Source organism: Rhinoderma darwinii, chromosome 4 (genome assembly GCF_050947455.1).
Source record: "Rhinoderma darwinii isolate aRhiDar2 chromosome 4, aRhiDar2.hap1, whole genome shotgun sequence".
Classification (NCBI taxonomy): Eukaryota; Metazoa; Chordata; class Amphibia; order Anura; family Rhinodermatidae; genus Rhinoderma; species Rhinoderma darwinii.
The window spans coordinates 406,902,394-406,919,195 of record NC_134690.1 but is presented as its reverse complement, the minus strand read 5'-3'; the positions used below and the strand labels follow the sequence as shown (position 1 = coordinate 406,919,195).

General features: G+C 50.9%; 1 protein-coding gene across 3 annotated transcripts in view; it reads right to left on the bottom strand.

Annotated features, from left to right (window-relative positions):
• The window catches only part of MDGA1 (MAM domain containing glycosylphosphatidylinositol anchor 1), a 323,508-nt gene that overhangs the window by 14,972 nt on the left and 291,734 nt on the right, over positions 1-16,802 (bottom strand). For all 3 annotated transcript variants that reach the window (XM_075863504.1, XM_075863503.1, XM_075863505.1), the window contains 2 exons: positions 16,015-16,167; positions 11,135-11,287 (listed from right to left, as the gene is read on the bottom strand). In XM_075863504.1, coding sequence (XP_075719619.1) covers positions 11,135-11,287; positions 16,015-16,167 — 306 coding nt within the window. The remainder of the gene's footprint in view (positions 1-11,134; positions 11,288-16,014; positions 16,168-16,802) is intronic.

Genomic DNA, 16,802 nt, shown 5'->3' with positions numbered 1-16,802 from the left:
CCAATGCACAACCAAACCAGGAGCCAAGAAAGTTCTATGAAGTAGTTCCATAGGTGCGACATCCGGTACATATGGATTTTATCAGTAAGATGCATTATATGTATTGCTGGCTGTGACATGAAATGAATGAAAAGCCTAAATTTAGAGGGGGTGACTATGGAGCGTACAGAGGGGTGACTATGGAGTGTACAGGGGGGTGACTATGGAGTGTACAGGGGGTGACTATGGAGCGTACAGGGGGGTGACTATGGAGTGTACAGGGGGGTGACTATGGAGTGTACAGGGGGGTGACTATGGAGTGTACAGGGGGTGACTATGGAGTGTACAGGGGGTGACTATGGAGTGTACAGGGGGGGGTGACTATGGAGTGTACAGGGGGGGGTGACTATGGAGTGTACAGGGGGTGACTATGGAGTGTACAGGGGTGGTGACTATGGAGTGTACAGGGGGTGACTATGGAGTGTACAGGGGGTGACTATGGAGTGTACAGGGGGTGACTATGGAGTGTACAGGGGGGTGACTATGGAGTGTACAGGGGGTGACTATGGAGCGTACAGGGGGGTGACTATGGAGCGTACAGGGGGTGACTATGGAGCGTACAGGGGGTGACTATGGAGCGTACAGGGGGTGACTATGGAGCGTACAGGGGGTGACTATGGAGCGTACAGGGCGGTGACTATGGAGCGTACAGGGGGGTGACTATGGAGCGTACAGGGGGTGACTATGGAGTGTACAGGGGGTGACTATGGAGCGTACAGGGGGTGACTATGGAGCGTACAGGGCGGTGACTATGGAGCGTACAGGGGGTGACTATGGAGCGTACAGGGGGGTGACTATGGAGCGTACAGGGGGGTGACTATGGAGCGTACAGGGGGGTGACTATGGAGTGTACAGGGGGTGACTATGGAGTGTACAGGGGGTGACTATGGAGCGTACAGGGGGTGACTATGGAGCGTACAGGGCGGTGACTATGGAGCGTACAGGGGGGGTGACTATGGAGTGTACAGGGGGGGTGACTATGGAGCGTACAGGGGGTGACTATGGAGCGTACAGGGCGGTGACTATGGAGTGTACAGGGGGTGACTATTGAGTGTACAGGGGGGTGACTATGGAGTGTACAGGGGGGTGACTATGGAGCGTACAGGGGGGTGACTATGGAGCGTACAGGGGGTGACTATGGAGCGTACAGGGGGTGACTATGGAGCGTACAGGGCGGTGACTATGGAGCGTACAGGGGGGTGACTATGGAGCGTACAGGGGGTGACTATGGAGCGTACAGGGGGTGACTATGGAGTGTACAGGGGGTGACTATGGAGCGTACAGGGGGTGACTATGGAGCGTACAGGGCGGTGACTATGGAGCGTACAGGGGGTGACTATGGAGCGTACAGGGGGGTGACTATGGAGCGTACAGGGGGGTGACTATGGAGCGTACAGGGGGGTGACTATGGAGCGTACAGGGAGTGACTATGGAGTGTACAGGGGGTGACTATGGAGCGTACAGGGCGGTGACTATGGAGCGTACAGGGGGGGTGACTATGGAGCGTACAGGGGGGGTGACTATGGAGCGTACAGGGGGTGACTATGGAGCGTACAGGGCGGTGACTATGGAGCGTACAGGGGGTGACTATTGAGCGTACAGGGGGGTGACTATGGAGCGTACAGGGGGGTGACTATGGAGCGTACAGGGGGGTGACTATGGAGTGTACAGGGGGGTGACTATGGAGTGTACAGGGGGGTGACTATGGAGCGTACAGGGGGGTGACTATGGAGCGTACAGGGGGTGACTATGGAGCGTACAGGGGGTGACTATGGAGCGTACAGGGCGGTGACTATGGAGCGTACAGGGGGGTGACTATGGAGCGTACAGGGGGTGACTATGGAGCGTACAGGGGGTGACTATGGAGTGTACAGGGGGTGACTATGGAGCGTACAGGGGGGTGACTATGGAGCGTACAGGGGGTGACTATGGAGCGTACAGGGGGTGACTATGGAGCGTACAGGGGGTGACTATGGAGTGTACAGGGGGGTGACTATGGAGTGTACAGGGGGGTGACTATGGAGTGTACAGGGGGTGACTATGGATTGTACAGGGGGTGACTATGGAGTGTACAGGGGGTGACTATGGAGTGTAACTATGGAGTGTACAGGGGGTGACTATGGAGTGTACAGGGGGTGACTATGGAGTGTACAGGGGGTGACTATGGAGTGTACAGGGGGTGACTATGGAGTGTACGGGGGGTGACTATGGAGTGTACGGGGGGTGACTATGGAGTGTACAGGGGGTGACTATGGAGTGTACAGGGGGTGACTATGGAGTGTACAGGGGGTGACTATGGAGTGTACAGGGGGTGACTATGGAGTGTACAGGGGGTGACTATGGAGTGTACGGGGGGTGACTATGGAGTGTACAGGGGGGGGGTGACTATGGAGTGTACAGGGGGTGACTATGGAGTGTACAGCTATATTTGAAACCTCCAGTAGGAAGAGCAGCTCTGGAGCACAAACTGCAGCTCTAATAAGTGAAATGCTGAGCAGAGGAGCAGTCATGGAGGGTTTATTCTGTAGCTGGAGAGATGAATAGAATCACGTGATCCTTTTTGTTACTTTGTTATTTGCTGTGATACATTCCGGGGTCAATAAGACCTGTGGGTGCGGGGATGTGATCTCAGGTGGCGCCCGCACCGAGCAGGAAACGCTTCCATACCGCGGAGACGCCTGAACTTCACATCTTTATTTTCTCCATCATGAAAAATGAAACTCTTTAAATGCGAGACCCTCAATGTCGGCGTTCTGCTCCTGCATTATTTAGTGTCTGAGATTGATGTTCAGTCCAAACCTCAGCAGCCAAACAGTGACTCACCCCGGGGCGCTGGGCGGGCGAGAAAACACAACAACATGAAGTAGTGAGCAGACTCCAGGGTGCGGCACCAGGGTCACCTGCACCTGCGCAGTCATCGTCCCCTACAAGTCCCTCTTTTTAGGAGCAGAGATTTCTGGGGTCTTTTTGTTTCCTCTTGATTTTTTGTCATGTGAATTTTTTTTAATTTTTCACATTATTTAGAAATGTCCCGTTCAAAAACGACTCCAAGATCACAGCCAGAGCGCCCCCTTAAAAAGTGACAGGGTATTCCCTTAGAAAGTGACCGCTAGGATCCCCCTTTAGATAGTGATGTCCGGGGTGCCCCCAGAGGTTGTCCGGCGGGTCAGTCCTCTCTCTAAGCTGCGGTACGGTGGCGCGGAGTCGGCGGTAGAGACATTTCTTAGACCGGATTAATTTATTGCGACAAAATGGGCACCAAAAATCAAAACAAATTTGACTACAATGTAAGCGATTGTGAGGGGGGGGGGGGGAAGGGGGGGGCAGCTGAATTCTTACGCAGCAAGAACCCCAACTAACAACACGACGTCCTGTGGAGGACGGCGACTAAACCGACAGCCGATCGCCTGCGACCATTATCCCGTCCACGCCGCTATGGTCGCAGGGCAGGATTATTCCCGTCCCGCTGATCTCTCTATTGAAGCGGCGGGGTCGCTGATGGTTTCGCGGTCGTGTCATCAGCCGATCCCCCGGGAATTCTTTTATTATCTCACTTGCTGTTTTTAACCAGCGGAGAATGAAATGTCCAATCCGCGGGGCCGGCGGCAACAACTGTCTCTTCTCCGAGAGGTAACATTTCCGAGGAGTCCCGGGGGCCCCGGCCGCAGAGAACAGAGACTTCGGCTTAACCCCTTCACTGCCAGCAGCTCTGCGGGGACAGGAGGGCGAGATGCTCTGCAAGAAAACGACGGGATGTGTTGGCTGCAGCTCGTCGTCATTAAGACACGTTCACCATCTACAGGCAGAGCCCTCCCCCGCCCTCCCGTCTCATCATGAGGGTATGCTCACCCGTTTTTTGTTGAGGGTATGCTCACACGTTTTTTGTTGAGGGTATGCTCACCCGTTTTTTGTTGAGGGCATGCTCCCAGAGTGTTTTCAGACGTTTTTCGGGTAAACGCCCCGAGAAAGGCTGAAAAATCGGAAGCAGAACGCCTCCAGACATCTGCCCACTGATTTCAATGGGAAAAACGACGTTCTGTTCCGACGGGGCGTTTTTTACACGGTCGTTTTAAAAAACGGGCACGTAAAAAAAACGGCTGCGAAAAAGAAGCGCAGGTCACTTCTTGAGCTGTTTTTGTAGCCGTTTTTAATTGAGAAACAGCTCCAAGAACGGTCGTAAAAAACGCAGCGAAAAACGCGACTTTGATTAAAAAACGTCTGAAAATCAGGCGCTGTTTTCAAGGGAAACCAGCCCCTGATTATCAGACGTTTTTTATGCCGCTCGCGTTTTTCTACGGCCGTTTTTGGAGCGGTTTCTATAGAGTCAATGAAAAACGGCTCCAAAAACGGCTGAAGAAGTCACATGCACTTCTTTTTCGCTGGCGTTTTTTTACGTGGTTGTTTTTTAAGATGGCCGCGTAAAAACCGGCCCGTCGGAACAAAACTTTGATTTTTCCACTGAAATGAACGGGCAGATGTCTGGAGACGTTCTGCCTCCGAACCTTCGGCCGTTTCCGGCCGATAATAAGTCGTATGAACATACCACAAGTTATATCCGTTTCTGGGAAAGCCGAGTGACGGTCCTCCATCACTGCCCCCAGCTTTTCTCAGTTATGGGGTGATACATCCCCAGCATCGCCGCGTAACTAGAGATTTACCATTCAGGAGTCTTAGAAAGCTGAGTGACCGCCCTGGTGGGAGCTGGAACGGACATGCAATGGACTGTTGGGGTCTATTCACACCGTGCCCTCAAATCCTGCTTTACTGCCGTGATTACTGCTAAACCGAAACAAAACCGCAGCAAAACCGTTGTATTTTACCGCACGACTTCGATAATTGCACCAATAAATCATAAGAATCATTTATACAGGAAGTTTCCCTTTAAGAAGATGGCCACGAAAAAGAGCGGTAATGGTTTTCGGGTTTTATGTAAATTCCCCTAATTTTTCGATAATGAGAAGTTCTGCAACTTTCTAATATACTTTGTGCATCAATTCCTCACCATATTCAATATCTCTGCTTGCTGTCATTGAATGGGAGGCCACAAGCTCATACTAACCTAATACTCCTCACAGCAGAGGGTTTGTTTCAGTTGTATCCAGTCTAGATAATCCTATGTGAGCTGAACAGCCAGGACTCCAGACTGATACATTTTACCTGCACTGATACATTGTAGCAAACTGGACAGGTGAGAAATGAGTGCTGCTGATGTGTTTGGTTCACAGAGGATTGTCTAGATTGGATAAAACTGTAACAAGCTGTGTGAGCAGGACTAGGTCAAGATTTTTAATTCACTGACAGCAATCAGAGATCTTGAAAATGACGTTTCCTTTCCTCCTCGTTGTGGGCGGTTTCAGGTCCACGGTGTAAACGTCTCCCGTTCTCCAGGATTCGTGTCTCTCATTCTGCGCATTTGCGGCCCTAATATAAGAACCTGCAGCAGAAGTTCGCCGCCCCCTCCCCCGCCCGCGTTATTCCCGTGAGCGCGTTGCCCGGAGAGTTTGCACCAAGTTAATCATTTTGCTGCATTTCTCAAACAAAATCAGAATTGGATTAATAAAAGTCAAACTCTGAGGACGCGGCGCAAAAAATAATAAACAAACCGAACCCGGAATAAACCCCCGAGCGCCGCGCAGCCAGCGAGAGCGATCAATCACTCGTCAGCGGCGGACGGAAATCTGGCGCATCTCATTCCTTATTTAACAGACTCTTAATGAAATGTGACCGGCCGTGCGGACGCACGATAAATGACTGCGGCGCCAGGAGGGGGCGGGGCTATTACTAATGGGTGGGGAATATTAATTAACCCCCGAGGCTCCTCTGTCAGGTTTGGATTTGACGCTCTCCCAGCAGTGACGGGGTTAAGCCGCCCCTCATTTGTCAGCCGGTAATTTTGCGAGCGCTTCCGATAGGTTGTAGTTAACGCTCTCGTTGTGCTTAATGGGCCTGTCCCTAGGAACTCCTGTAATGGCGCCAATTAGACGCAGTCGGGGAGTCTTCCGCGCGTCTCCGTTCACGTAACTGCTTCATTTGGCTGTTTGTTTAATTGCTGTAATCTGGTATTTGCTCTCAAACCATCTGTGAATCCTGCGCCATTTATACACCGCGTAATATCTGCCGAAGGGAAGAACGGAGGAGGCGAAGTTCACCCCAAAAACGTAGCTATTCCGAAGTCCTCAACGACTAGTGGTCGCCATTACAGTCCCTGAAGAGGTCATCACCCAGCTTTGCCCAGAGCCTGAATGGCAGTGTTGCTATGTAGTCATATCCCTCCCTGTTCTTCCTCCTTTCTCTTTGTGTCAGTCTTCACTGTAGTTCTTGCATTCTATTCATGAACCAGGAGTCTCAGGATGAGCAGATCTATGGGGCTGACATGGGGGGACATAGAATGGTGGGGGGGACACAGAGTAAAGTGGGACGAGCAGGATATAAACTCGCGGCTCCTCATCACTTATCGTTATAAAGAATATATCAGACAATGACATAAATGACAATCCCCATAATAAAGACATCACTGGGTATAGACCCCCCTGTAGGGGCACAGGGCGGAGAATCTGAAGCCCCCGGCAGCTCTCCAGGGTGACCCCGCAACTGCTTAAAGGAGCAGCTCCAATAATAACACGACTTCAGGGAATTGCCATATGAGCGAGTCCCGTATATAGTAATGTAGGTTTACAGGGTCATCGGGCCCCAGGGGCCCCTCAGTCTTGTCCGCTGGGGGTGTCATGTGAGGATAGCTGTGCAGATGTGAGGCTCATCCTGTGTATTTGCCGCTTCTCCCTCGTCTTCTGACACATAACGTCACCATATGCAGCTGCTGGCGCTGCCCGTCACCCCCCGGGCGAGCTCCGCTCCAGCTGATGTGAACGACTTCTCTCTAAAAGGCTTGAAATCTTGGAGTCGCGGCCCGGAATATCCCCCCGGACAGGCGCACAGATGCTTCTCCAGATTTTCTAAATGGGCAGTCATCCTCACTGACTGGAGCGCGGGCTGCAAACTCCACAAGTGCGCGCGGCGGAGGATCCATGTGACACACGGCGATTAACCCCTGACAGCTGGGATCACTGGAGGACTACAGACTCCCGGGTATAGATTGTCAGCTCTTCACCTAGCCGAGAACACAGCCTTCAGAGCTACAATTTTCACTTATCTGAACAAATTTATGCAAAAAGTACAACTTTCTAAAAGATCTCTGCTTGCTTTCACTGAAAAGGAACATTCTTATTTACATCCAGATGTTCAGACCTAATACTTCTCACAGTTTAGAGTTTGTTACAATTGCATCCAGTCTAGACAATCCTCTGTGATACAAACAGGCCGGACTCCAGACTGATACATTACCCGCACTGATACATTGTAACAACTAACAGGACAGGAGAGAGATTTGCGCTGCGGATGTGTTTATCTCACTCAGGATTGTCTGCGCTGGATACAATCATGAGACGTATTATTATCAGGATTTGTTCCAAATGTAAACGATGAATGGCCCATTCACTGACAGCAATGAGAGATCTTGACAAGATTGAGGATTTAAACTAAAAAGTCTTTCAGAAAGTATTTTTTTTTTATAGAGTTTTTTCGCTTCATTTAGATAAAACCATTAAAGGAACACTGATAAAACTGACGCACTGTGTTATTTCTAGTGCAGGGTCTGTGGGCGGAGCATGAGGGGTTAAGGGGTTGTTCAGGATTAGAAATACATGACTGCTTTCTTCCAGGAACAGCGCCACACCTGTCCATGGGTTGTGTTTGGTATTACAGCTCAGCTCCATTAAAGTGAATGGGGCTCAGATGCAATACCGCATACAACCTGTGCATAAGTGTGGCGCTGTTCCTGGAAGAAAGAAGTCATGGTTTTCTAACAGTCTATGAGGGACCCACAATCGAGACTATGATTATGGCAAGTGGAGCAATGACAGTGGGTCCTCCATAGACTGCGTCACGAGTTCTGGGGTTGGATGTGGCGGGTTTAACGGCTCAGATTAACCCTCTCAAGACCCTAAATGTAAAGCAACAAACATCACTGGACACTGACACGATCAAGAGTCTATAAATGAGGAGGTTTCTAAGAAGAAGTGGATCCGGTCAATGACGAAGGGTTAAGTCCTGGAAGGATTCGGTGCAGATATTCGGCTCACACAATGAGACAATTAGTACAGAAGTGATGAGTCTGCCGAGCCCCGAACAGCTGCCCAGACCATTAACCGCTGATGTCTCTAATCATCCATGAAAACGCTTTGTTGTGAATATTTATTCCCCAGAAGTCGTCGTTACACAGCAGCAAAAACCAACAAAACCAAAACGATATCATCAGCACCCCAACAAAACTATATCATCAGCACCCCAACAAAACCAAAACGATATCATCAGCACCCCACCAAAACGATATCATCAGCACCCCACCAAAACGATATCATCAGCACCCCAACAAAACCAAAACGATATCATCAGCACCCCACCAAAACGATATCATCAGCACCCCAACAAAACCAAAACAATATCAGCACCCCACCAAAACGATATCATCAGCACCCCAACAAAACCAAAACAATATCATCAGCACCCCAACAAAACCAAAACATTATCATCAGCACCCCAACAAAACCAAAACGATATCATCAGCACCCCACCAAAACCAAAACATTATCATCAGCACCCCAACAAAACCAAAACGATATCATCAGCACCCCAACAAAACCAAAACGATATCATCAGCACCCCAACAAAACCAAAACAATATCAGCACCCCACCATAACCACGTACTGGAGGTCCAAGCCCAGAACATCCCAAGAGGATCCGGCCCCACAAAGTCCTAAAGTGGAAGGTCCGACGTACCAGCAGGACCCATCTCAGACTGAACATTGGATGAAGACCAGAACTGAACCGAGGATCCAACCGGAACTGAACCCAGGATCCAACCAGAACTGAACCGAGGATCCAACCAGAACTGAACCGAGGATCCAACCAGAACTGAACCGAGGATCCAACCCAATCTGACACATTTTACATGGGAAGACCAATCTGACCAAGAGGAACATATTAACCTGGACATTGCCTCAAGACCAGACCTGAACCTAGAAACCCAACTCAATATTACACAATATTGGTGAGAAGACGAATCCTTCCAACTCATCCCATACCAACCTAGACATTGGCTGAAGACCAGACGGTACCTAGGATATGACTGAACCTTACACAATCTTACAAAGTGTCCAGTTCTAGACCGACCTCACATGAAGACCAGACCTGTATCTAGAATAGAAGTCAACGGAGGACACATTATTTATGGGAGGACCAATCTTATCAACACGACCCATGCCAAGGTAGACACTTGATGTAGATCAGACCTGGGCCTAGGATAGAACTTCATATGATACACTATTAGAGAAAACCTCAACCTTGCCAGCGTGATCCATTCCAGCCTGGACGTTGGCTGAAGACCCGATCTATACCTGAGATACAATATGATCCATTCTACATGGGAAGACTAATCTTACAAAATGACCCATTCCAGGCGGACTTTGCCTGAAGACCAGACCTATAGCTAAGATATCGCTCATGATTCCATCAGTATGACACACTATTCATGGGAAGACCAAGACATTGGCAGCAGATTAGACCTATACCCAGGATTTTACTATGACCCATCCAACAAGGGAAGACCAATATTATCAATGTGACCCATTCCAGCCCGGATACTGGGTGCAGACCAGACCTGTACCTGGGCTAAAACTAAACATGAATCATGTGAAGACCAATCCTAGACACATTGCCGATCCCACCCTAGACATGTTACCGATCCCACCCTCGACACGTTACCGATCCCATCCTAGACACATTACCGATCCCATCCTAGACACATTACCGATCCCACCCTAGACACGTTACCGATCCCATCCTAGACACATTACCGATCCCATCCTAGACACATTACCGATCCCATCCTAGACACATTACCGATCCCATCCTAGACACATAACCGATCCCATCCTAGACACATTACCGATCCCATCCTAGACACATTACCGATCCCATCCTAGACACATTACCGATCCCATCCTAGACACATTACCGATCCCACCCTAGACACATTACCGATCCCACCCTAGACACATTACCGATCCCACCCTAGACACATTACCGATCCCACCCTAGACACATTACCGATCCCATCCTAGACACATTACCGATCCCACCCTAGACACATTGCCGATCCCATCCTAGACACATTACCGATCCCACCCGACACATTACCGATCCCATCCTAGACACATTACCGATCCCACCCTAGACACATTACCGATCCCACCGTAGACACATTACCGATCCCACCCGAGACACATTACCGATCCCATCCTAGACACATTACCGATCCCACCCTAGACACATTACCGATCCCACCCTAGACACATTACCGATCCCACCCTAGACACATTACCGATCCCATCCTAGACACATTACCGATCCCACCCTAGACACATTGCCGATCCCATCCTAGACACATTACCGATCCCACCCCAGACACATTACCGATCCCATCCTAGACACATTACCGATCCCACCCTAGACACATTACCGATCCCATCCTAGACACATTACCGATCCCACCCGAGACACATTACCGATCCCATCCTAGACACATTACCGATCCCACCCTAGACACATTACCGATCCCACCCTAGACATTGGCTGGATGGCACCATCCCACGGGAAATTTGTTTTGAAGAACGAACACATCAAGACGACCGTGTTCTGATGAGAACTTCTGGAAGACGGACCCCACAACGTCATACACGTCATGCTGAGAGTCGCACCTGAAGTGCCATCAACATGATACCAAGTCTGATATCTGCAGTGACCGACAATAGTACAGAAAGTTCTCCGGTACATTGTGGAACTAGTTATGCCTCATTGGTAATGTCTGGCTCATGGCTGGTTCCACATGGCAGGGGTGAGGTGGTGGGGGCTCCAGGGCAAAAGACCCTTTTATTTGGTCGTGCAATAAGCAAAGTGGTATCAAACCATCACCTATAAGGAGGGAAGGGGTAACCGTCTGCGCTGTCTACGTGACCCCACGTGTGGGACACCACTCACCTATATGCCTCCCGTACATGTGGTAGTAGAAGGACACACAATATGTTGTTTTCAGGGATGGAAACTTGGAGGTTATATTGTACTGGGGACTGACGAGTCTCGCCTTGTCGCCAAACCGACGCGGTCTCGATGCTTCAATAAACATGTAGAAACCTGAGGAGGAGAGAAAACATTAGAACCGATCCGGTGCACCAACATAGACGTCAAGGTGTCTGTCCATAACACTGTCATTGTCTGCTAATTTATGGGGTGTCTGCACAGTGGACGTCTCTGGGGGGGCATCGCTGGGTCTCCATTGCTCTTGTGTATTTGGTATTTTATGGGGAGTCTGCACAGTGGACGTCTCTGGGGGGGCATTGCTGGGTCTCCATTGCTCTTGTGTATTTGGTATTTTATGGGGAGTCTGCACAGTGGACGTCTCTGGGGGAGCATTGCTGGGTCTCCATTGCTCTCGTGTTTCTGGTATTTTATGGGGAGTCTGCACAGTGGACGTCTCTGGGGGGGCATTGCTGGGTCTCCATTGCTCTCGTGTTTCTGGTATTTTATGGGGAGTCTGAACAGTGGACGTCTCTGGGGGGGCATTGCTGGGTCTCCATTGCTCTCGTGTTTCTGGTATTTTATGGGGAGTCTGCACAGTGGACGTCTCTGGGGGGGCATTGCTGGGTCTCCATTGCTCTCGTGTTGCTGGTATTTTATGGGGAGTCTGCACAGTGGACGTCTCTGGGGGGGCATTGCTGGGTCTCCATTGCTCTTGTGTATTTGGTATTTTCTGGGGTGTCTGCACAGTGGACGTCTCTGGGGGGGCATCGCTGGGTCTCCATTGCTCTTGTGTATTTGGTATTTTATGGGGACTCTGCACAGTGGACGTCTCTGGGGGGGCATTGCTGGGTCTCCATTGCTCTTGTGTATTTGGTATTTTATGGGGACTCTGCACAATGGGCGTCTCTGGGGGGGGACATTGCTGGGTCTCCATTGCTCTTGTGTATTTGGTATTTTATGGGGAGTCTGCACAGTGGACGTCTCTGGGGGGGGACATTTCTGGGTCTCCATTGCTCTCGTGTTTCTGGTATTTTATGGGGTGTCTGCACAGTGGACGTCTCTGGGGGGGCATTGCTGGGTCTCCATTGCACTCGTGTTTCTGGTATTTTATGGGGAGTCTGAACAGTGGACGTCTCTGGGGGGGCATTGCTGGGTCTCCATTGCTCTCGTGTTTCTGGTATTTTATGGGGAGTCTGCACAGTGGACGTCTCTGGGGGGGCATTGCTGGGTCTCCATTGCTCTCGTGTTGCTGGTATTTTATGGGGAGTCTGCACAGTGGACGTCTCTGGGGGGGCATTGCTGGGTCTCCATTGCTCTTGTGTATTTGGTATTTTCTGGGGTGTCTGCACAGTGGACGTCTCTGGGGGGGCATCGCTGGGTCTCCATTGCTCTTGTGTATTTGGTATTTTATGGGGACTCTGCACAATGGGCGTCTCTGGGGGGGGACATTGCTGGGTCTCCATTGCTCTTGTGTATTTGGTATTTTATGGGGAGTCTGCACAGTGGACGTCTCTGGGGGGGGACATTTCTGGGTCTCCATTGCTCTCGTGTTTCTGGTATTTTATGGGGTGTCTGCACAGTGGACCTCTCTGGGGGGGCATTGCTGGGTCTCCATTGCTCTCGTGTTTCTGGTATTTTATGGGGTGTCTGCACAGTGGACGTCTCTGGGGGGGCATTGCTGGGTCTCCATTGCACTCGTGTTTCTGGTATTTTATGGGGTGTCTGCACAGTGGGCGTCTCTGGGGGGGCATCGCTGGGTCTCCATTGCTCTTGTGTATTTGGTATTTTATGGGGACTCTGCACAGTTGGCGTCTCTGGGGGGGGGACATTTCTGGGTCTCCATTGCTCTTGTGTATTTGGTATTTTATGGGGAGTCTGCACAGTGGACGTCTCTGGGGGGGGGACATTTCTGGGTCTCCATTGCTCTTGTGTATTTGGTATTTTATGGGGAGTCTGCACAGTGGACGTCTCTGGGGGGGGACATTTCTGGGTCTCCATTGCTCTCGTGTTTCTGGTATTTTATGGGGTGTCTGCACAGTGGACGTCTCTGGGGGGGCATTGCTGGGTCTCCATTGCTCTCGTGTTGCTGGTATTTTATGGGGAGTCTGCACAGTGGACGTCTCTGGGGGGGCATTGCTGGGTCTCCATTGCTCTTGTGTATTTGGTATTTTCTGGGGTGTCTGCACAGTGGACGTCTCTGGGGGGGCATCGCTGGGTCTCCATTGCTCTTGTGTATTTGGTATTTTATGGGGACTCTGCACAATGGGCGTCTCTGGGGGGGGACATTGCTGGGTCTCCATTGCTCTTGTGTATTTGGTATTTTATGGGGAGTCTGCACAGTGGACGTCTCTGGGGGGGGACATTTCTGGGTCTCCATTGCTCTCGTGTTTCTGGTATTTTATGGGGTGTCTGCACAGTGGACCTCTCTGGGGGGGCATTGCTGGGTCTCCATTGCTCTCGTGTTTCTGGTATTTTATGGGGTGTCTGCACAGTGGACGTCTCTGGGGGGGCATTGCTGGGTCTCCATTGCACTCGTGTTTCTGGTATTTTATGGGGTGTCTGCACAGTGGGCGTCTCTGGGGGGGCATCGCTGGGTCTCCATTGCTCTTGTGTATTTGGTATTTTATGGGGACTCTGCACAGTTGGCGTCTCTGGGGGGGGGACATTTCTGGGTCTCCATTGCTCTTGTGTATTTGGTATTTTATGGGGAGTCTGCACAGTGGACGTCTCTGGGGGGGGACATTTCTGGGTCTCCATTGCTCTCGTGTTTCTGGTATTTTATGGGGTGTCTGCACAGTGGACGTCTCTGGGGGGGCATTGCTGGGTCTCCATTGCTCTCGTGTTTCTGGTATTTTATGGGGTGTCTGCACAGTGGACGTCTCTGGGGGGGCATTGCTGGGTCTCCATTGCTCTCGTGTTTCTGGTATTTTATGGGGAGTCTGCACAGTGGACGTCTCTGGGGGGGGGACATTTCTGGGTCTCCATTGCTCTTGTGTATTTGGTATTTTATGGGGTGTCTGCACAGTGGGCGTCTCTGGGGGGGGGACATTTCTGGGTCTCCATTGCTCTCGTGTTTCTGGTATTTTATGGGGTGTCTGCACAGTGGACGTCTCTGGGGGGGGGCATTGCTGGGTCTCCATTGCACTCGTGTTTCTGGTATTTTATGGGGAGTCTGCACAGTGGACGTCTCTGGGGGGGGCATTGCTGGGTCTCCATTGCACTCGTGTTTCTGGTATTTTATGGGGAGTCTGCACAGTGGACGTCTCTGGGGGGGGACATTTCTGGGTCTCCATTGCTCTTGTGTATTTGGTATTTTATGGGGACTCTGCACAGTGGGCGTCTCTGGGGGGGGACATTTCTGGGTCTCCATTGCTCTCGTGTTTCTGGTATTTTATGGGGTGTCTGCACAGTGGACGTCTCTGGGGGGGCATTGCTGGGTCTCCATTGCTCTCGTGTTTCTGGTATTTTATGGGGTGTCTGCACAGTGGGCGTCTCTGGGGGGGGACGACATTTCTGGGTCTCCATTGCTCTCTTTGTAGATCTGGCATGGTTACGCTCCCCGAGTTCTGCGGGTGTAACAAGTTCTGGTTCCGGATGAGAGATGAATATGGCGACACGGTGGAATTTTTAGATTTTTCTTATCGGTGTCAATTGGGAGTTTTGGTTTTGTTCACATGCAGCAAAACCCGAATCAGATCCGAAAGGAGGAAACGCACTTAAATTCAACATTTAAAAAAACCACCGTGCGTTTTGGGCTGTAACGTCCCGCGGTCGCCCCCTCTGATAAATATGGTGACACCCAGAGCCCCTTGTTTGCAGTTATTTGTACCCCAACTCTAGACCAGCAGAACCTGCCGCCCGTCTCAGACGTTTATTACTTGGTAACTTTTTATCTCTCGTACATTTCTCGTTATCGTGTAGCGGTCGCTGTAGATTTCTTCACCGGGTCAGTAACATGGAGGACAGCTGATAATCGTCACTTTGTGTCATCTTGGCCGGTCTCCTGTCCCTGTGACTGGCGGCTGCTGGGCTTGTACTGGGTCACAGATGGTGCCCGGCCCCCGACACCTGTGCTGCCGTGTTATTTAGGGATGATTGTCGTCCTCGGCAGGCGACGGATGAGACGCCATGATTCTAATGATTATACAGGACAATGACTGGACGGCCCATTCTGCTCCGGTGCCAGATGTGGGGAGCGCTGTGCCCGGCATGAAACGATAACCAGCCTGGTCCCGGCTTCGCGTGTGCCCACAGAGCATTGTACTGGATTACAGGACGGCAGCCCTGGCAGGCGAGACTGGCTCTATAACTGATCCCAGTTTCTGACCCAGTCCTGTCCACACAGCTGAGGGTTTGTTTCAATGTATTAGATAAAACAATCATCTGCAACATTAACACAACATCAGCAAAGAAATAAATCCCCCTTCCTATATTCCAAGGTGATAGCTCTTACCTACGCTGATACATTGGAACAAGTCCATCAGATGTGTGAGCAGGACTAGGTCAGGACGGGTTTTCAGACTCTGGATTTAAAAGAAAAAAAATTCCCATTCAGAGCGCCTTCCTGGAGCTCCCCTTGGCACCCAGCACCCGGGGCACTTGCCCCTTCAGCCCCCGCCTGTGCCGCACTCCTGCCTGTCGTCAGTCTGGACAGAACGGAGCCCTCATCTCCAGCTGCAGGACACAGGGCAGGACCCGTCCTCGCAGCAGGACCCGTCATCGCAGCAGGACCCGTCATCGCAGCAGGACCCGTCATCGCAGCAGCCTGACCTCCTGGGTGACCCGTCTCTATACCGGACCGTAGCCTCCATTATATGTCATGTCTGTGAGTGACTTGTTACCCTCCGGCGCGCCGCTACGATCCATTTCCGGCCCCGTGTTCGCCGTTCTCCTTAAGCTCTGGGTCAATTTGCTCTGACGGATCCAATCGAAGGCGTCGTATTTGTCCTGGACGAATCCACAAAGCTTCTCGTCCTCGAACCGGCATGTGCTGTCTGTGAGTGGACACAAGGCATGGCGGTCAGTACGCGGCCGCCAGCGGATCTGCGACACGTTTATCATTCAGACGCGTTCACCACCGACCAGACAGACAAAACAGCATCGCATATCAGAGCAGCTAAAAACAATAGATGTCTAGATAAGGAACATTCACACCCGGCGGCGATGCTGCTGCAGAACACCGAGGAACGGATGAATGAATTGTTGAGGGGCGTGTGGACTTTTGCATCCTTTTTTAATGGCTTGCATTAATGAAATAAATTATTCATTTAATATACAAAATAATTGATTACAAATGTTCTCCTGTTTATAATCTATAGCTCATATGAAGACCTGTGTGTCTCCATGGTAACAGACTACAAACAAAACCCCATGTAGTCTGATCCTGCAGTCATGTGTAAGGGCAGATTCAGACGAACGTTGCGTTTTTGCGCGCGCAAAAAGCACTTGACAGCTGCGTGTGTCATCCGTGTATGATGCGCGGCTGCGTGATTTTCGCGCAGCCGCCATCATAGAGATGAGGCTAGTCGACGCCCGTCACTGTCCATGGTGCTGAAAGAGCTAACTGATCGGCAGTAACTCTTTCAGCACCCTCGACAGTGACTACCGATCACAATATACACCAACCTGT